The 21172-nt window shown below is 39.1% G+C and overlaps 1 protein-coding gene across 1 annotated transcript in view; it reads right to left on the bottom strand.

Moving 5' to 3' along the window:
* Positions 1 to 3839: 3839 nt before the first annotated feature.
* LGR4 (leucine rich repeat containing G protein-coupled receptor 4) overlaps positions 3840 to 21172 on the bottom strand; it is a 79128-nt gene continuing 61795 nt past the window's right edge. Inside the window, exons 5-18 of the mRNA XM_075712146.1 lie at positions 19237 to 19452; positions 18496 to 18567; positions 16662 to 16730; positions 15996 to 16067; positions 15838 to 15909; positions 15078 to 15146; positions 14616 to 14687; positions 12977 to 13042; positions 11809 to 11880; positions 10765 to 10836; positions 10335 to 10460; positions 8826 to 8947; positions 8125 to 8199; positions 3840 to 5116 (exon numbers count right to left, since the gene is read on the bottom strand). Coding sequence (XP_075568261.1) covers positions 3840 to 5116; positions 8125 to 8199; positions 8826 to 8947; positions 10335 to 10460; positions 10765 to 10836; positions 11809 to 11880; positions 12977 to 13042; positions 14616 to 14687; positions 15078 to 15146; positions 15838 to 15909; positions 15996 to 16067; positions 16662 to 16730; positions 18496 to 18567; positions 19237 to 19452 — 2452 coding nt within the window. The remainder of the gene's footprint in view (positions 5117 to 8124; positions 8200 to 8825; positions 8948 to 10334; positions 10461 to 10764; positions 10837 to 11808; positions 11881 to 12976; positions 13043 to 14615; positions 14688 to 15077; positions 15147 to 15837; positions 15910 to 15995; positions 16068 to 16661; positions 16731 to 18495; positions 18568 to 19236; positions 19453 to 21172) is intronic.

A 21172-nucleotide genomic window follows, 5' to 3' on the forward strand; every position in this document is an offset into this window, starting at 1 on the left:
ATTTCTTAGGTAAAACCTAAATGGTATTTTGTAGTAGTGTAGTGTAATGAATACAGCATATGAAGTGTCCATGCACCCTCCAAGTTCTTACAGTATACAAGAGTAAAGAAAACAGTAATTTGTGATGTATTATCCCATTTCAGATTTCATTAAATTATCAACTGAACTCATGCTAAGAGTAAATCAGACTCTACTGTACGATCTATGAAAGGTAATATTAAAAAAAACTCTTGCTAAAAATAAACTTATTATGCTAGCAGTGAAAGATCAAAAGCATCTATGTAATTAAAAATTATTAAATTGAGAGTACATATGAAACAAACTCTGCATTGTGCTTTTAATTAAAAATATTACCCTGTAAATTAAAACCGAAGGCTTAAAAATAGTAATCAAGGTCAGAAGAATTATTGGAGAAAAGTATCTTTGTGTAACTTTGAAATTTCTGAGTAAATTTATGATTGAACACTGGACATTCTACTGGAAAGAAATGAAAAAGGGCAGAAGGGATCTAGACCAAAAAGTTGCTAAGTAGAATCATGACTTTTGTAAGAGAATAAAAAGGCTCCACTTCAAATCAAGAGATCTCACCAGCATACTGCCACAGAGCAGGCTAATAGCTGTCCGTAAAAAATTACTCTTAATGGGGGGAAAGGTAGGGAATACCTTAGCAACAATTTCGGCAATTTTATTTGACTCCCTGCAGAAAACCGCTTCCTCACAACAGCAGAAGATGAGGAAGGAAAACAAACAAAGAAATAAAATGTTCTCCTTGCCGTAAGTTTTCCTTTTTTTAAAAAGTCAAGAGCAAATTCTTTTTGTCTGCTAAATCCAGTGTTGGAGCTCAGTACAACAGTTGTTTAGAGGGCCTTAGAAGCAAGGTATGTGACATTGTCACTGTAAGAACACTTTCAGCTAGCTTTAGGCTCTAGGAAATCAGAGGATTTATTTCCTGCGGACACCCTAGAAGGGTGTAACTTGTGAATTTTCCGTTGTCCGAGTATCAAACCTGAAATTAGGAAGCTTTGCCTAACTGAGGAGATGGCTGCCTGGGTGACAGCTCTGAAAGCCACTTGGACAGAGGTAACCGAAAAACCGCACGCATTACTAACACAGCACGACTTCAAGGCAAGTTGTCCCCTCGTATTTGATACCGCTTTTGGAGCGGGGAGGGAGCGACTTCTCAGTGGATGGCTTTCCTATTGCAGCTGTGAACATCTGAACATTACGCTCTGCTACCAAGATCGGCTCGTCCAGCAAAGACACGACAAAGGAGACGTCAAGTACCTGGTGGCTGGATTTCTCCAGGTTCTCCTTATGCGATCATCCGTAGGTGTTGGGCACATAGTGATACTGAGACAGGCGAGTTTTGCAGCACTGCTTCTTGACGGGTTGATTTTAGTAGCCAGTACCTGTATTCTTTCACTTCTACCAGCAAATAAAACCTGCGTGTGTTGGAAGACACTGCGCTGACTGCATTAAAAATTGACCGTTAGCATAACTGTAACTTCAAAACCATATTGATGTAGAAATTAAATACTTCAACTCCAAATGGATCGCATCTGACCATTTTAATAGCATCTCAGTGAAGACTCATTTGTAAAACAGAAGAAATAAATCCATACTGAAGAACACTGTTTGAAACTGATAGTTGCATTCCCTTCCCTACCAATTACAAAATGGCATCTGACATTGATCATCCTTTTGGAGAAGTATTTTTGTTGGAAGTATTCTCGTTACCTGTGACTGGTTGGCCAACAGAGGGAGTGCGGAACAGACTGGGACTCTTATAAATGGCTAAAAAAACCCCCACAACTCTCAGCATGGAAATAGCATCAAAACCAAAATCATAATCTGTAAGCCATACTAAAAACATTTCAACTCAAATACAGTATGTAATAATGTCTTTATTAAAGAGATTGCTTTGTATGAGGGCAAACACTTCTCTGAAGGTTTTAACCTTTTGCATGCCAAGAGTCAGCATTAGTCTGAGATCATAAATCCACTTGTAAATTGAAAACTTTCTTTCTTCGCTGGCACTTCTTTCCCGAAACTCTCACCACATATAGCAGAGAGCAGATGACATGTTATTTATGCTCAATAATTTTACATGTGTACCATTTTCAGCCTTAACTTTTGAAAAACAGAGATAAATAACAATCAACATTCATGTACCCTTTATTTGCTTTCAGTGTAACATTCCATGCTAATTGCAGATGTAATATTCATGAGTGTAGATATAAGAATTAACAACTCTGGGTTGGTTTTCTTCTCTTTTGTTTCTACATGTGAATATTTTGGCTTACAAAATTAACAGCACACAGTAAATAATCCTCCCATACTTTGTACAAACTACATGATTTTGATATACAAGGATTCTGTTTTTATTACAGTGACAATATACAACCATGTCTATTTACAATGCAAAAAGTATATAAACCACATTTTAAACATTCTGCTACTGGCAGCCACTATTGTTTAGGAGGTAGCTTTAATTAACAAAATGAACTGAAGCCACATTTCCCATCATGTGTTCTATCAAATAATTTACAATACAAAGATAAAAATTCATTGTATGAACAGTATATACAGTTTAATTCTCAAAACAGCAATCTAGCTTTAAATCTTAACGAGAATGTCTCCAGAGTAACTGGGATGGCAGTGGATTTGCTCTTGATATAGCATATTGTTCAAGAAACATACATAATTCCTTAATCATGCATTCATAACTTTATATCGATCAGATTTCAAACTAAATATAGATAAATTGATCACTGATTGTACTTAAATCATTTGGGTCTCAGGACTTGAACGGTTTAAAAATAACGCACTGATCTACATGAAAATCAGTGACTTTGCACAGTGTACTTCACTCTCAGTAAAATAATTGGCAAAAATGCTTTTCTTTTATTGCAAAATTGCTTTCTGTTTTGTGTATCCGTAGCTGTTATTGGGGTGCTGTAACATTCAACAGGCTGCAGAGTATTAGCCAGTCCTTCTGCAAGGACACGAGCTGTGTACACTGACAGCACTGCTAACAGCCCCCCGATGCATCGATATTCCTTCCAATGTGTGACCCGACTGCGTAATACTGAAGAAAGCTGCTGTGGTTCACCTGAAGTAATGCATCATCGCTGGAAAAATGTGTTCAACCCTATTATTCCTGACAGCTGTTAATACGCTTATTTCATAGTCTACAGATATTGTGGATTACAGGTGCTTTATCGTAACAAAATCTTTTTTTAAAATCGAACATTGACTTGAAATACAAAACAAACATGGTATTCCTATATTGCTGTCACAGTTATGTATGGGAGAATTAATCCCTTTTTTGGCCCTGCAGTAAAATTCATCCTGAGATTCAATGCTGAATACACTATACAAAGCTAGCAAGAGTTTTTTGCTTAATTATAGAAAAGTCACATTTAAAAATAATTTCTTTAATATTAAACAGCTGTCCTTTATATTGTGCTTTGGCAGGAAAAAAAAAAATCAACAGAACTTACCTCGCCAAGAGCAGAAGCAAAGTACAACTGGAGTACAATGTGGAAACACACCATCAGCATGTAAAAAACTGTATAAAAGAAACCACTGTTGCGTGGAAAGAGTAAAAATACTGGGTAACAAATTTGGTTTACCAATTATTTACAGTCAGGGCAATTGATTTATTTGTTTAATTATTTTTAAATGTATGGCTCAAGAAGTTACTGCCCGCTTCCCTTCTTTACAAATGACACTGAACGATGATTACAAAAGTGCTTCCTGCTCGAAAGGTCAAAACAGGCAACAGTCTACGAAGCATTATACCTCTTTATTAGAACAGCTGATGGCAAAAAGCCTTTTCAGTCTTTAATTCTCGGTATGTTGTAGGCATAACGAACCAAAGGGAATCCTCGGCTTTGGTAGAAACACGCACGGCCGCAGGCCTGCACTTGGTCTGAGCTGTCCGACACGAAGGAGTCGTCCTCGTCCGCGTAGTCGGAGTGGGCTGACTGGGTGCCGCAGTCCGACCAGTAGCCATCCGGCCTTTGGCAAGGCACCACTGCCAGCGCGGGGCAGCTGTGTGATTTTATTAAATGTTTACAGGGCACGGGCTTGGATAAGAGGAGCGATTCACAACATTCACACACGGCGATGTTACCCTGCAAATGGGTGTACACGCCACAGTCATAGTAAAAATCCTGCGTCACGCAGCCCCCTTGAGTATTGACAGCAATCGCTACCGCTCCGTTCTTCCTGGTCAAATGGCGCCTGAGCAACTTCCAGTCTTCCTTGAACTTTGGGTTGAAGAACACGTACAGAACTGGATTCAGGCAAGCAGGTAACGGGAAAAATATCAAAGTAACAGACTTCATGATTTCAGGGCTGATAGATATCGCAGTGATCAACGGTGCAAATGAGAAAAACGCAACGGGGCAGAAAAAGATGCAGTTCGTGAAGATTAGCCAAGCGACATGCTTAATCATGCTGGACTGCGAGTTTTCGGAGAGGTCCTCTTTTTCCAAGTTGCAATACAGTTTAGTGTAGATAATAACCATTAGCAAAAATGCTAATGAATTCAGGAGCACTAGAGTTACTGTGAAACCTAACGAAGGTGTTTCTCCGGTGGGGAAGGGCAAGCAAAGGGGTGATGCTGAGTACTCCGCTTTATAAAAAAGTGGTAAGCATCCCGCTACCACAGCACACAGGAAAGCAAAAACTGCCGCAATTTGAAATTGTTTTTGGCGATTGCTTTTCCCCTTTTTAATGATCTCCTTCGCAGAGAAGCTCCGTTCAACAGCTGCCAACATCAGGAAAAAAATGGCACTTTCTGATGAAAAGACTGCGAGAAACCCAGCAACTCTGCAACCACTGCCAGTCTCCCACCATATGCCAAACTCAGCAAATCTTCCCCAAGAGACAGCATCCAAGAAAGTTAAAATACCAGTATAGACTCCCATAAATAAGTTAGAGACAGAAATCAGGCCTATAAACAGTTTGGAAGATGGCAATGGAGTACAGGATGCAAATATTGTTAACATGACAAGCAGGTTGAAGAACAAAGCAACCAAAAAAATAAACCAGACAGTAAGTCGAATCATCCAGCTGCCCAATAAATATTCACAAGGCTTAAAAGCACCTAGAAGAAAAAAAAAAAAAAAAAAAAACAGAAGGACAACCAATTTAGGAAAAAAAATTGGGCCTTAATAAGCAAGATTTTCAAAAGGTATTACAAGAGCACTCCTCATTAATTCATGAATAGACTACACAGCTGAACTGCTAAATAGGTCAGCTGAAAGTAAACTATTGTGCTGAAGCTATTTACTAATTAATTATGCCTGAAATAATAATTACTGTGATGAATGGTCACTTGAGAATACTTTCTATAAACAAGCTAGCTAAACAAACTTAATTACCTTTTAGCTACACAAAATAGCTTTTATTAGTGCCACCTAAATACTTTTTTTCTTTAGATTTCATACTTCGTAACAAAATAAAAGCAAGTGTCCGCAACTGACTTAGAAGGGGAAAGGATTTTTTAGAAGTAACATGTTCTCTCAAAAAATGATTCACAAACATGCCTTCCGGAGTAACTTCTGGTCACAAGGAAACATCTGTAAAACAGCCGACAAATTCAATTTATCAGCTTTAATAGGGACAGGAATTCATCACAAGCCCTCTCCCCCACCCTCGTCACTGAAAGGCACTGTGAGCTTGGAAAGCTGTACAGGGAAAATGAATTTTTTCTTCTTTTGCCACTTAGAAAAGCTTAAATAATAAAAAATACCCAACAAGCGAAATAATATGAGGCGAGACAAGGAAAAAAGGTCACTGCTGCTTACCTTTCTAATCCTTCTAATTGCTATTTATTCCATAGGGAAATCCTACTGATTTTAAGTAACAATTAGAAGAGTTTAACCTCTCCTGCATCCCCATTAGGCACTGCTAATTGTCTGAAACACAATAGCTGGGGTTGGGCACTCTGGGAGCTGAAGGCAGAGCAGAAAAATGCCAAGCAGTGCTGCCACCTCGGGCTGGGGCTTCTGCGCCAGATTCAGCCCGTGACTCCTGGCTCTGCGCAGCTCATGCCCTCCCTTTAGGCAGGTGAAAGGTAAGTACAACCCATCCCTAACGCGGGCTGGAGCAACCGCGGAGAACCATCAGATGTCAGTGCAAGAATCTCCCAAGGCCTAAAGCAATTTCCAGATACTTAACCGACAAGTCAAAAACCAATCTGTTTGTTTAAATGAGCAAGCTTCATTTCTGGGTGAGAAATAATGGTGCTAACTGGATTATGAGACCAGTAAAATCAGCAGCAGAATCCCTTTTTTTGCAGGTATCCTCGAGTAAGACATTCTCGCAAGAATAATTATTTTTACAGTACGTTCACATGATGCAACAATACCTGCTAAGCTGAATCTACTTAAAAATAAAAACAACTTCCTACTTAGGAAATTTAAAAACATCAATGCTGTGCTTCCAAAATCAATTTGAAGTCTGTTTTCTAGTAGCTGTACAGTGAGGTATCTTTAGATAAAGAAAACCCACCACATTTTCCTGTCTTTCTCGCAAGGTCTAACTCTCCTTAGAGTTAAAGTTACCCTCCTCTCTCGCTAATATTCCCAGCCCACCGGGGGAAATTCATGCTCGGAAGGATGAGTTTCACAGCTTTCAGTGCTATGCTACTTGAGGGCCACTGTTCAGCAATCCATTCCTGCCATTAGGCAAAGCGGAAAGTGGATATACGAGATGAGCAATGATTCAGAACTTACACAGTGGGTGGAGTGTCCTACTTATGACCAGACGACAGCATGGCATAGAAAACAAGTTGTTAGTATGGGAGGGACTGGTGAAAAACAAGGCAAATTGTGAACTTGTAAAACAAGCTCTTCATTCCTTTTACAGCTACAGCATCTCTGGCATGGGCAAAAAGAGACAGCTAAAGGCTTTAAAGATTTAACCCACGTAACACACCATCTGAATTCTCGTTCTGTGAACAGGAGATCAAAAGCAAATAAGCAGCATTGGTCAAATTAATTCTCAGATCACGTACAGTTACATTAATAATATATTTGACATTCTGACCACCAGGTTTTTTTTGGCTGTGATCAAGAAGTCCTTGTAATATTTTATATACTAAAGCTGGAGCTAGACCAAATTATGAAGAGTGAACAGATTTTCGTAATGGATGTAAAATACCAGTTTAGGAGAAGAGAATGAAAAAAGGCTTGGAAAACCCCTGTTCATCCAGACTTAACTTCACTGGAAGCATTCTGTTCCCCTATCTATGTGTTCCTATTTCTGCAAACAGGAGGGTACAAGATGTATAGAAGGAATCCTCTGGAGAGCCTGTGGCAAAGGCAAGGAAGTAGGAGGCACCACCACAGCAAGCGCTTTAGGAGCTGAGTGGAACCGTGTGTGGAAATTCACGGTACGAGGAAAATAGGCAGAAGGGCAGCAATGAAGCTGCCTAGAATGAAAATATTTGTTTGCAAGATCAAAAGACTTTCAACACTCCTGGACTGTTCAAGCCTGAATTGGAGTAGCTCTGGTACACCAATAAGACTACTCCTTGCACAAATATCTGTAGCAGTTTAAGATGATACTGCCTGCTCCAGCTACTTGTAACAGCCCTCTGCTGTCAGTTAATGCAGCTGTAGCAAGGGTGGCGAACAGATCATGTGAACGTTCCTCATCCTCTCTCCTGCAAAGACGTCAGGGTTAGTTAAAACCACCAACAACAGCAGTTCGAGTTAAGCTTTTGAAGCACAGGCCGACTTCTCACTGCAACAGATGAGCGTTCATACCGTCTGCTCCACAGGCATCTCTTTGTCAAGAGTAATGCAGAATTAGGGGGCAGTGCATTAAACGCAGCAAGCTCCAAATAAAAGTATTACAGTCTTGTATGTTCTGCTTATGCTTACTTCTCCAATATAGTGCTATGTGTCTAAAGCTGAGGCAAATCTTTGTGATTGCTCATCCAAAACAACACTGACATCAAATGAAGTTTCACCCAAGCGTTGTAGAATTTAATCTTCTATGTACAGAAAAACTACGAGGAATGAAACATGTAATTCTGCAGACAGCTATTTGCATAACACCATGCCTGAAGTTCACAGTGTGGCTAAAGCACATTATAAGATTTACCTGTTGCTGGTGTACAGTGAATAATAGTCTGTCCCAGTTCCTCATTTTCCTCATTTCTTAGAACATCTGCATCAGCTGTATCCAAGTAAAAATGGAAAACAGGTTACATGTAGGAAGAAAAAAAAAGTGAAATTGCAGCGAAGCTGCCTAGGATGGAAGTAGTCCTTTGAAAGATCAAAGGCTTGACACTTCACCAACATTCAAGGCTGTAACAAGTGGAACTGTTCTGGTTTGCCATGTAAGGTTGAACGCTCAGTGCAGAAATTGCTGCAGCGGTTTGAGTTACTACTGCCTGTCCCAGCTACTCACAGTTCTTTATAACAAAGCAGCAACATCTTTCATCACTGAGGAAAGACCTATGGGCCTTGAAGTAGACAGTGGAAGGACAAGTCCTTTCTGAACAGGAAGGTCGAAATACCGAGACCCATAAAACATTTTCATTCTCGCAGAAAATTACAGGAACAATACTAGCAGTTTGGATTTTTTTTTTCTCCTTAAAAAAAAGGCAAATCTTACACATTTAGGAAGAACATGGCACTGCCTATCTGTAAGCAGCCACTAAACGCTTTTAGAGACAGCTTTTGTATCCCTATAAAGATTTACATTTTCCAACTTTCCTTACTCAAAGACAACATACACTGTTTATTCGGTCTAGTCTGGCCCAAACTAATACTGCCCATTCAGTACAATGAAACACTTACCCTTCTCACGATCCATCAAGGCACCTTGATCTTGGTGACTGGCATCTTCAGCATTAGAGTTTAAATAAGAATCACAACCCCAAAACGCACAGCACTGGTAAGCATACGGTACAGAGAGTGACCTGAAATGCAGGGAAAACAACAAAGAGTGTTACCCATTGTAACCTGAGCTAAGATTACCATCTATTAAAAATATTTAAGTGGCACACTTCAGTGCTAAAACCTGAAACTTCTTTTTGTCACGGTCGCTAATAAAAACTATTGCAGATTGGATCAGTTGTAACCATTTCTGATGAACTTTTGCACTAAGATAAAGGACAGATGATGCATCCAAGTCTTGTCTGCTGCAAGGAGTACGAAGAAAGTTCTGTGATGTTTAGCTCTCTTTACTACTCATTCTACTCCATATACAAAACAAATTCTGATCAGTGTTTGTGGCGTTGCTGTACAAATTAAACTGAAAACTAATTAAGCAAGTTGATTAAAGAGCAACTGTTCTAAAAAAGTTAATTCCCAGATGACCACAGTGTTAAAAGTGTATCTTTCCTTCTCACTCTTCATTTTGTCGCCCCAAAATAAGACTTTTTTTTTTTTTTTTTCTGTTGTCTTTTTGTATGTTTGATAGAAATGGTGCATACTATTAATCCTGGCAGGGAAGTACGGTTGCATACAGAGTTTTTAAAAGTCCACCAAAAAAATTAAATAATAGCAGGCCAGAAGCTAATTTTTCTGACTCAAGGCTACAGTATCAACTACCTGCAGTATTGTTCCTGAATTCTGTTCTTGTAAATATTTAGAAGGAACATCAGTCTACAGGATCCCACAATGCATTAGTTCTCAAACACAGATGAAAACCTAAAAACCAATCTGCTGGTTCCACATGGGACTGCTGAGGCCTGACACAGATTCCTTTGCTGGCCCTCAGACAAATTAACGGTATCTTCCTCTCCATTTTTTCCATCAGACAATATTGGAAACAATTTCTAACTGCTTCTTGAGCATGGAAACATTAATATGCAGAAAGATCTTTGAAAATGCAAAGCAGTTAATCACTGTCTGATCTACCTCCCACTGAAATCAGGACCAGGTTTCCATTTGAATTATTACTGTGACTCTTATTGTTTGCCTCCAAGAATAAACAGCATATGTATAAAGCATATATTATGGAATCAGACACCTGTGTGTCTGCTCCCGTCTTCCACACTCTGAAAGACAGATGTGCTCAGTTCAATAAGAAACGGAATCCACCCAAACCACTACTCCAAATTCAGACGATACCTGCCTGAAAAGTGGTGGAGGAAAAATATACAAGGTTCCAAGAAAATTGTCTGCAAATGGCTCCTATACCAGAATAGTCAGATGCCCTTTTACGTAAGCCAACATTAAGGCCCTGCAGGAATCAGCACATTGTTCGTCATGAGTATTATCTACACTGGCTTAATTTATTGTCATGTTGCTCGTTGCTGTCAAGATAAGCGAGGCACTCTGTAGTGTTATTTACCAACGTACCGGAGCTTTGCGAAGTTCTTTGCCGCCAAAGCTTCTTTCAGCTCAGAATTGCCTGCAAGTTTAAGCTGGTTCAGTCCACTCAATCCTTCAGTTGGAACCGAAGTGAGTTCATTGAAACTTAGGTCTCTGAAACATGAATATTAAGACAGTGTTACAACACAGTAAGTTTGAAGATCCTATAGCATACAATTAATTGGAGGAGGAAGGCTTTTTAAAGTCTCACATTGAGGCTGTGGTCTGGCAAATGCCTGTCAGTGCAGCAGGCACTTTCAAGAAGTCTGCCCTGCATCCATTCAGCTAGTGAGAGGTTTTGTGATCCACAGAGATGAAACATTCGATGGGCACATGCCAGTTTTAAGCTAAAAACATTTACTATCTCAGCAGTTTAATGATAGAGAGAGGAGGTCGCTGCACAGAACAACCTACTTACAGGTTAACAATAGCTCCAACAGTGGTGAAAGCTTCCTTGTGGATCTGATGGATCCGATTTCTACTGAGGTCGCTGCAATGAATGCCAAATGAGATTATTTTAGCAGTTTCATCAAAATGTTGTAACAGCCACTGTACTGAGGAAAAAAACGCTAAAGGTGACAAATACATGATGCCTTTCACAGAAAAGGTGAACCAGACTCCCATTTCCTCTCTCTCCCCAGTCAGCCAGGTGCAGTAGCAGCCAAATCCCTTGGTAAGGCAGCTGTATCCTGCTTCACCTCATCCCCAAAGTAGAATCCATCTCCCATTCCTGCCCTCTTCCCCTTCCTTCTGTTTACAGCTCAGCCTGCACTCCCAAGGCAGAGGCCAGCTTTGACACCACGCATGCCCAGGCTGAAGGTGCCAGGACAATCCCTTTGGTGACAACTGCACCTGCAGCAGGGCACATCAGCAGAGGTGGGGGAAGACAACAAAAGAACAAGCAGAACAGCATCTGCTTTGTTGGATTTCAAAATGCAGACCAGCTCCTGCTGGACCACCATGACTTTTACTATGACATTCCTTTTAAAACACCTGTCAATTTGTGGATTTTTTTTTTTTTCCTGGTAATTTCAATGTTCCTATATAATCTTCATATAGCTAGAGATATAAGGGGAGGGGATAATTTTGTTTACTAGTCTGCTCCTCCTGAGGAAAGCAGATAGGATGGCTCCAATAAATACTATATAATGGAATAATATAGTAATAATGTAATGCAAAATAGCAGGCTACTGAGAAAAAATATCCTCTTTTCATCTCCATATATATATTTTTTTTTAAAAAAAGTCTTTATAGGCTATAAAACCAAAATGGAGAATAGAAAGAATGGGACTGAAACTGGCTGCTGCTAGTATCTCTTGTACATGGTTTGCTTCACCTTAGGATCCAGCATACTTGGCCTTTTGCCATCGATCAGATTTGTAACACCAACCCCTGACATCAGGTTACATGGGAATCAAAAATATTATCTTGTTTTACTCAGTATGCAGCTACATGCACTTACAGGATACGAAGGGAGGACAGTCCTTGAAAAGTATCCTCTGTGATTTCACGGATTTGATTATGCTGTAAGGAACTGCAAAGTGAAGAAGTAGAAACAACTTTATAGGCAAACTGGGCTGACTTCAAACCAAGGGATAGCTCGGTGCCTGCTAATACATAGATTCAGCCCTACCAATGGCAAGATTTCTCTAATTTCCCCTTGGAGGCAAACTGTTTAAGTATCTGCTCTGCACTTCACATTAGCCATGTTAATAAAACCATGAAGCTCTTTCGTGGCGCTTCTGCCCAATCCCAATTCGCAACTCATTTAATTTATAAGAGACTGTTAAGTGTGGACTGAACTATTTCCAAGCTAAAAGTAACACTTTGTGAACTTTGAAGAGTCACACTGAGATTTAAAACAAATCTGCTTAATTCTGAAGGAATCTTTAGGCCATATTCTTACCCTGGGTGCACTTTCACTTCTCAAAATACAGACTTATGAAAGGAAAATGTTGAGAAGAGCTAATGGACAAATTACACTCCCAGTTCACTAGCTCCCTTTACAATGAACCATGTGTACAATGAGCCCCGAAGATGTCAAAAGTGTAACAGCAAAAGCCTGTGAGAAGTTTATTAGCCCCACTCTGGTTAAGAGGAAAGAAGCTTGAGAGCAGTAGAGGTAGACGGAGAAGTGGGAACATATGCAGACAAAAAAATTGTGTAGGGTCTGGAAATTAAGCTTCAGCTTTAAAGCAACAAAGTAAGGAAAAGCAAAAATGAGTTTTGAATGTGTCTTACAGGCACTAGAGGAAAAAAACATTTTACACAAGCATAGGGTGATGGCTGGAGGGAACTGAAGAAGAGTGGAAGAGATAAGAGGCCGGAAAGAAAACACGTAAATGCTCATTCCATTTATGCATATGGCAATACTACTATGAAATGCAGGATTAAGGTGTCCTTAATTCTTTTTTGCACCATAGGGACAATTAAACCTTAGCTAATTGAGGAAAACACAAGTGGTTGAATCTCTGTCCAGCACAGTCCTCACATGAGATGGTCATATCATCTCTCTCTGTCCTTAATCTTAGAAACTTATGATCAAACACAAAGCAGAAAAGTTTCTAGAGAAACTTGGACTCAGCATACTAAGGAGATAATAAAGATAAACAGCGTGTGTTTCTACTTACATTTCTTCCAAGGAGTGGCAGCCCTTAAAACTTGGGAGGTCCTTTATATTGTTATAAGACAAGTCCCTTCAAAACAGAAAATGGGAGAAAGGTGCTTAGTTCAACTCTTTTCTACTTGAAACAATTAAACAGATTGGCAGAAAAGTCTGCCTGTTAGTAACATTCTGCGGAAAAACTAAGGGCAGTTTAGAGAAAAATCTTGAATGGAATCACAAGTGTGATCTCTCCACAGTCATCCTAACTAGCCCCATGTCGATTAGACATATTATACACACCCAAAAAAGTAGAAAGACATAACTGCTACGTCAAGCTTGCAACAGTCGGCAAATAGCAGAAATAAGGCTGTCTATAACTCTGTAAAATGTTGATTCATTGCCTTTTATTCACTCTATCCATGTAACCCTTTTAAAAACTACATTTCTATCTCTCTCCCCGTTTTTGTCTCTTTTTTTTTTTTCTTTTTTTACTTTCCTGAAATATTCAACAGTGATGTAAAGCAAGTAAACATGAAGAAAAAAAAAAATCATCCCAAAACTCTATTTGGCAAACATTAACAACTGAAACTAGTGTTCTGTAATTGAAAAGTAATGGAGAAACAGGCCATGCCTTTGTAGTGGCTTCAGCAGCTCACAAGGTCCCTCCCAACCAACATTTTTCATTCTATAGGCACTGCTTTCAGCTCTGCATCTAGATATACACATACCCCAAAACCATACTGTACAAATTCCCTGAATTCTGAGAGTGGTAACCTAAAAAGGTTTATTGATAATCTGCTTTTTTAGAATAAACTAGATAGATGGTATGCAACGCAGGAATTTGGTGCAAATTTTTATTTAGCATGTTGGTATGTCCCTAAGCAGGGCTAGGAAAGTTCAGATTTTCCTGTGAAACTATGCAACAAAAAGAGCCTAGAAACTTGCAAGCAACCTTCAAATTTCTGTTCAAAAGATAAACTGCCATTTGAAAATAAATCCTACCTTGTCATTCTTTTTCCCTAGTTGTTCTTGTATAAAACAGAACACATTTTTCTCCCCCATTTTTCAGCACTTGCTTTTGTTCCAAATTTTCTTGCATGTATCCTTTGTAAACATGATGGCTTTGTCTCTCCCTGCAATGGTTTCATTTCCCCCCCCCCCCCCCATTTATTTTAAACACATCCTTACTGCTTTTCCTGTCTTGCCTTTGTATCACTATCCTCCTCCTAATCCTCACCTCCATTTCTCTTGGTTCCGGGTGCTCTCTCCTGTGTTCCCAAACACAAAAAGTCAAAGCACTATAACTGAACTCTTTCTTAACCTCTGAATGTAGATGATTACTGTTGTGTTAAGAATGAATGGTGGCAGAGTGAATTTGAAGATGCAAAGACTGTTCTGCAGCACCACCTTACATATCTTTTATAAAATATGAAAGAAGTACAGTCCCCCTATAAAGGGGACCCTGTTTCAGGAATATAAGGCAATACATCAACTCTGCCATGAGTCTTGATTTGAAGAATCAAGAAACCAGAATCAGACTTCCAACACTGATAGAACTACTAGGATGAGCAATTCTAAGCAATACTTTTGCTTTAAATTAGATTTAAGTTTCTTTTAAAACATGTTGATGCAGATGAAAATAGGAGCAAAATGTATATACTTACAAGGTTCGAAGCACCTTTTGCTCTTGGCACAAATTAACAGGAATACTGTTTATCTTGGTCCCCGTTAGAGTTCTGTGGAAAAAAAACCCCAAACCATATATAAACGTTTGCATTGTTGATGGTAAATGGCATAACAAGCATATGTAAGAGCAGAATGAGGATGATGTCTCAGCTATCGGGGTGCTAGATTCACCCACCAAAATTTTTTTTAGTTTTTTTTTTTTGGAAGAGGCCAACTTTTCTGTTTTTCAGGTCTGTGACAGGGGGTTAGTATCAATGGCCTTTTTGGAGGCTGCTGTCAGCTTACCCTATTAAAAAAAAAAATTAAGAGGCACCCAGGTATTTGCTGTATAATATTATATATATAGAAATGCTCTCCAGAACCACTAATCATATTTCAATCACTTCAAAAGAGGCAAAACCAAGAAATTACTGGAAATTATTTCTGTAGAAGATACTTACAAACTCTCCAGATTAACGGTTCCTGTCAAATTAGGAAACCACTGCACCATGCTGGCACCCCGAATGACCCTAAGAAAAGCCCCACAAAAATCAGCTGTAAACTATTAGGCAAATAATCGTGACATTCAATCCTGCTCTCAAGTGGATGTTTTCATTAAGGAGACATTCTAACATCCTTATTGCTTTTGTTTAAGTTTTACACGTGAAGATAGTCTTTTCATTGCTTTTTATACTAGTAATTTGCTTAATAAATTACTCCTCCATGAGCAAACAACTGGAATTCATCAAGCTGGGAAGAGTCGTATCAATACACGTTTGAAAAGGGCATAAACTCTTAGGTAGTTTGTAGTTCAAAGTTTGAAGTCTCACTCCATTTTGCTTTCTCGTCACCCCCAGAACTGGTATCTTCTGAGAGCATGCATGCACTAACCTGCAAAACATTCTCACAATGTACATCCCTGTTCAAAAACCACCTAGGACATATTGCAGTTTGTTTAAGTAAGAACCTGAGCATTTGGCCTGAGGTTATGTGTCTTATGCAAGGTAATGAAGATTTTAAAAAAAAAAAAAAAAAAAGTTGTAGAGCATATTTACTAGAGCTTCTTAAGAAACTGGATATTCCCAACAATAACAATGTTTATAAAAGTTTACTCAAAAAAATTATAAGGTAAGAGGCAGTCAGAGAACTTAGTTATTTTGAGTTCTTCACCACAAGACTTCATATCCATTTACTGTACTATATAGTTGAGGTGATACTTACAGGGAATGCAGATCTGACAGATTCTGAAATGCTGAGTTCCCCACAAAAGACAAAGGATTATCATACAAATGTCTGGGAAATGAAAAACATGTTTCAATCACTGTTCTTACAGTCACTGTCTGCTAAAGACTAAAAATAGATGCATGAAAATTACTTACATCGTTCTTAGAAGGGGGTTTCCTGCAAATGCACCATCAGGAATTATGGAAATGTAGTTACTGTGAAATCCCCTAAAGATATTAGCAAAGAAGAAAACCAACATTTAAAAATATACTGCCAGTAGATTCAACCAATAGTCATTTTCTTCACACCTACTCAATTCCCAATCCTGCCAAAAATAGGACTGTAGTTAAATAGGAGTAAGTCAAACTGTAGGAGTAACTTTGAAGGCATGATTTCTGTCTACTGCACATCAGCTAAACTGAAAATATTTCATTAGAAAGAAACTGTTCTGTCCAAAACACGATCCTGTGCTTTCTCTCTTCTTCCTCCCCTCCTAAGGAGGGGACAAGGAAAACATGTGTGATCAGTGAATACTTAATTCTGCTACTGGAGGCCAAAACCAGCTCATGATTAAGATCTATGCTAATGGTTCTCCTGAATAAATTGCTTGCTTATGTAACTCCAAAATAATTTTTAATAGGTTCCCTCTCTAGCTGATGATTATATTTTCCTTTAATTATAGTATCACTTAGCATAACTTAATCTGATCTAGGCTGCTGCATAATGAGACAAGCCTTCTTAAATCCGGGAATTTCTTTTCCCTTTTTATTTATGGAAAGGAGAAAGAAAACTGGTAAAAAGGGAGAATAAGTAATACTCACAACTCCTTTAGACTTGGGAGTGCTTTTATGGCTTCAGGGAACTCTACCATGTTATTATAATTTAAATCCCTACAAGAAACAAAGCAGGAAAATTATAAAATTCTTAATAGTGATCATGAATTGTTAAAATAATTTTTATTTAACACAATTCAATGAAAGTAAAAAGTTCTCAGAACACCTTTAACTAGACCATAGAATAACTTGATTTTTAACTTAGATTTAGCCTTCTGACGTTTTACATGCTTTATAACCAGCTAATAACTTAGGTAAGATATTTAATATAATCCAGAGAATTATTCACATTAAGTCAAGTGACATTTCCTTACAGCAAAGCTCAGTATTTTTCAACAACTCACGGATTTTTCTTCAACAGAATTTACATGGAAATGAACTAAGATTTCAAAGTTTAAAAAAAAAAAAAAAAGAAAACCAAACAGTAGATATAAATGACTATTCTTTATTAGCTTACTAAGAAAACTTTTCTTTCAGGTTTTATAAAATAAACAGTAAATAAGCCGTTAGGTAATAGCAGACCTTGTAGCAAAACCAATTATAAATATTGAAAGGAAGCAGAGGGAAATCTCATCACACTGAATCACTGCACATCACTGATAGGGATCTGCTGAAATCTCAGTTAACCTGTCACTGTTCTAGCAGTAATGTCAGGGCTGGCTATAGTCTTTTTTCTGCAAAAAGGATTCCTTATGAGAGGGAAAAACATTTTGAGTGTCTTACATCAGCTGTGCACATTTACATAGCATCTCATTATGACTTAATTGAGCGTCTAAGAGAATGACAAGATAGCTGGAGTAAGCAGCATTCCTGGACTCATCCAAACTCCTCACATTAACAGAGGTTATCACTGGCTTTAACACACCCTTGCCCTCCTTTGTTTGTTTTATTTATTTAGCATTCTGCTAAGCATAACAAAATGCACTGCTGAAGGAGATCCTGCATCCACCAAGCAAACTGAAGGGAAATGGGTAGTGTAACCCAAGCGGCTGAAAGCCATTCCTCACCAGGGAGGCGTTCCGGAGGCTGAGGAGCGCTGTGGCGCTAGGATCTGGCTTCCACAGGCACCCGGTTCTGGGGGGAGTATGAGTTGTCAGCGGGGACGACAGACATGGGGCGAGGGGAAGGTGATGCTTCCTGCCCCCATCCCTTGTTTCTGTCCAGAGGAACATAAGGCTCACTGTTTCACATAGACCAGTCCACCATCTTAATATTTGCCAGTATTTGAAGTGAACTCAGGTGAATCTCTTGTATGAGGATTTCTACCAGCCTGCAGAGGATCGATTCGGGAGCTGTGGGCACGCATGAGTGACAGCCCCCTTGGCAGGCAGTGGTGCCCACCCAGCAATGGAGGAGCAGCAGAGAAACAGCCCGCTGGGGCCCTCTGAGAAACCTCCTATCGTCACACAACAGTTTTGGCAGTGTATCTGAAATATGTTTAATCCTACAGTAAATCTGAGAAATAAATATTTTTCCATTAGCACCCACAGAGCCACTCAAAACACTGACTCAGTGGAGTGCTACGCAAAGATACACCAGCCAGATCAGGGCTAGGAACATTAGAGCCACATCACCCAGAGTGACATTTCACCCAGGCTAATATTTACCTGCTTCTCAACAGGGTTAATTGGTTTTGGTGGAGCACTGCACTGATACTAGCCTTCAGTTCCAAAACCTGAGCTGGAACTGTGTTGTTGGTGTATGTTATGCTGTGCACACATGCCTTATTTGCAAAATCTTCCCCATACCAGTAAAGTAACCTTGATTAAGCTGGGAATGAGACAAACACCGAACAATTAATTACTTTAAGAAGCATACTTACAAGGTTTCAAGGTTGTCTAATCCATCAAAGCAGTGTTTTCCTATAGTTTTTATTTTATTATTATGCAGATGTCTAAAAAACAAAAACAAAACAAGTATGAAAATAAGTGAATGATTTCATGTAAGTTAACAAATTAGCAGATATTTGTATGAAATCAAGACAGTTAAATGGTTTAGAAAAAACATTACATGGGGTGGATTATGCAGAAGAATGTTTTTCACGTCTAGACAGAAATATTTCATCCTCATATGGGAACAGAACAGATTGCCCACAGTCAAGACAACCTATTCTAAACCTTTACTCACTATCCAGAAGTGTGATAAAAATACGATTTAAACATATAAGTCAGAGTAATTTTTATATTCATCCTTAGAGATATTTAAGACTACACAGAAACAGGTCTGTGGCAGATAATATTTTCATTTTTTAATATCTCTGAAAGCTTTCTCTGACAACCATTGGTTTGAAATATTCATTACTAAAATGAGATGTCAGGAAAATATACGGCAATCTCACTATCCATAGCCCATTTGACTTTCTGTTTAGGAGAAAGTCTTTAGCAAACCTTCAGCAGTTTGCCTAATTATACATGGTATTATCTCGTGTTGGCTGTATAGGCTGTTACTAGACAACTGAGCTAAAAATAGCAAAATACCATTTTCAGTGCCATCTTAGCTTAATCAAAACTGTAACTGAGGAGAGAATCAAAGCGACCTATGAAATACAGTTACAAATACTCACAGAACAACAAGACTTGAAAGGTTTGTAAATGCATAGTCAGGAATGTGTGTTATTTTGTTAAGAGCCAGCGTTAATGCCTGCAGAGAGGGGAGATTGCTGAGCGGATAGATGGGGACTTCTGTCAAACTGTTGTCATCCAACCAAAGGTGACGCAACTGCACCAGACCCTCAAAACTGTCTTCTGGTATGGCAGTAATATGGTTAGCATCTAAACGCCTACATTAAAACAGAAAGAATTCACATAGTAAGTTCACAAGCTATAGATAAGTAAAAATGTTGATTAAAGTGCTATTACTCCTGAATGATCTTTCTTTAAGCTTAAATATGGTTTTACTGAAATAATTTAGTATCAGAAACTTTGAAGGTTTACCGAATGATGCACAAACACCGTTTGAAGGCAAATGAAGAGCCCATAAAAGAAAGCTTCATAAAAATCTCTTCTCAGACATTTTTAATACGGCATTTTAACAAATTCATATGCTTATAATCAGCTTAAACTGAATGGGTAACTCTATAGACACCTGTCCCCCACAAACCCCCCAGCTACTAATACTGGAACAAGTCTTTAAAATGGTAGCTTGACAGTGCACCAAAGATTACAGAGGCATTTACTCATTTGAATTGAACTGATTATCCCTATAGGTACATTGTATACTGTCATATGCTTTGTTTTGTGGTACTACTACACACCTTAAGCAACTACTTTAGAGAACAGGATTATCAAAAGCAGTTCTTGAATGAAGTCGGTTATGAATCATCCTGGCAAATAAAACATTATACCATTAACTGAAACTGAGAAATTTCTTTCACTCTTGCACCTGATCCTTTCTAGCATGCTCCACAAAATAAATGCAAAATAGCACATTAGCACTGTTGACTATTGTATGTTATTGGATTTGCCATCACACTTTTTCCCCAAATGAACTCCGACTGCAAACATTAGCAGTAGTAACACATGTGGAAAGTGACTTAGCTATCTTTCATACGGAAAGTCAAACCACGTGCGACAATTACTTCTGCTACAGTTACCGGCTCATCTATGCTATTGGGTTTCACAGCTTCTTCAGGTTTCAAAGCATCAAACCAAAAGAACTCCACACCTGGAAACCTAGGAGGCTAAAATGCACGTCCTCAGCTCCAACTCCAGATGTGAAGCCCTCACGACGGGAGGCGCAGGTGTTACTGTCAGAGTCTCACCTAGAATCCTTATCCACGACAACTGACAAACCTGATACTGCACTTCTTGTCTGATGGCTTTGGCAGCAACAACAGAAACTCTTGTGCAAAATGACACGTGCTTCTTCCTCATGCAATATGCTCCGAACCAATTTCGTTTTTCATCTTCCTACATTAGCAGTGAGGTTACTTGGATAGAATCACTGGCAACCAGGGCAGGCAAATGCACAGACAGGGACCGGTTCCAAGTTTGTCTACACTATACCACATAACCAGATGCATTGGGGATGACGGTGGAAAACCACCCGTACTGAAAGTTCAAGCTTGGATTTACACAGACAGAAGCCCCAGGAATGGGGCATCCATGCAGCATCCCAGCAAGGGATGACCCAGGAAGCAGCAAAACATTAATAAAGTGCTATTCTTCCTAAGGCAGTGAGAGGAAAGGTCAGCAGTGATAGCCTGCGAGATGAAATAATCGGACTGTAACAAATCCGAGCTGGCGCAGGGCTGAAAGCAACAGGTGATGTTTGACTGCCTTTGACTGCCTTCTGACTTAGAGGCTGTCTTCTCTAGGTCAACACACAGCTGAACCATGGTGACTTCACTGCAAACATGGAAGAAGACACCTTGCATAACTGCTTTGAAATGACTGGTGTACCAGCCGTGGTATGTATGCTGCTGTCTGGGGAGACAAAACACATATATGCTTCTCCATTAGCATTGATGTTCATTACAATACAAATCAGCACAGGTTTTG

This window comes from Pelecanus crispus, chromosome 6 (assembly GCF_030463565.1).
Source record: "Pelecanus crispus isolate bPelCri1 chromosome 6, bPelCri1.pri, whole genome shotgun sequence".
Taxonomy (NCBI): domain Eukaryota; kingdom Metazoa; phylum Chordata; class Aves; order Pelecaniformes; family Pelecanidae; genus Pelecanus; species Pelecanus crispus.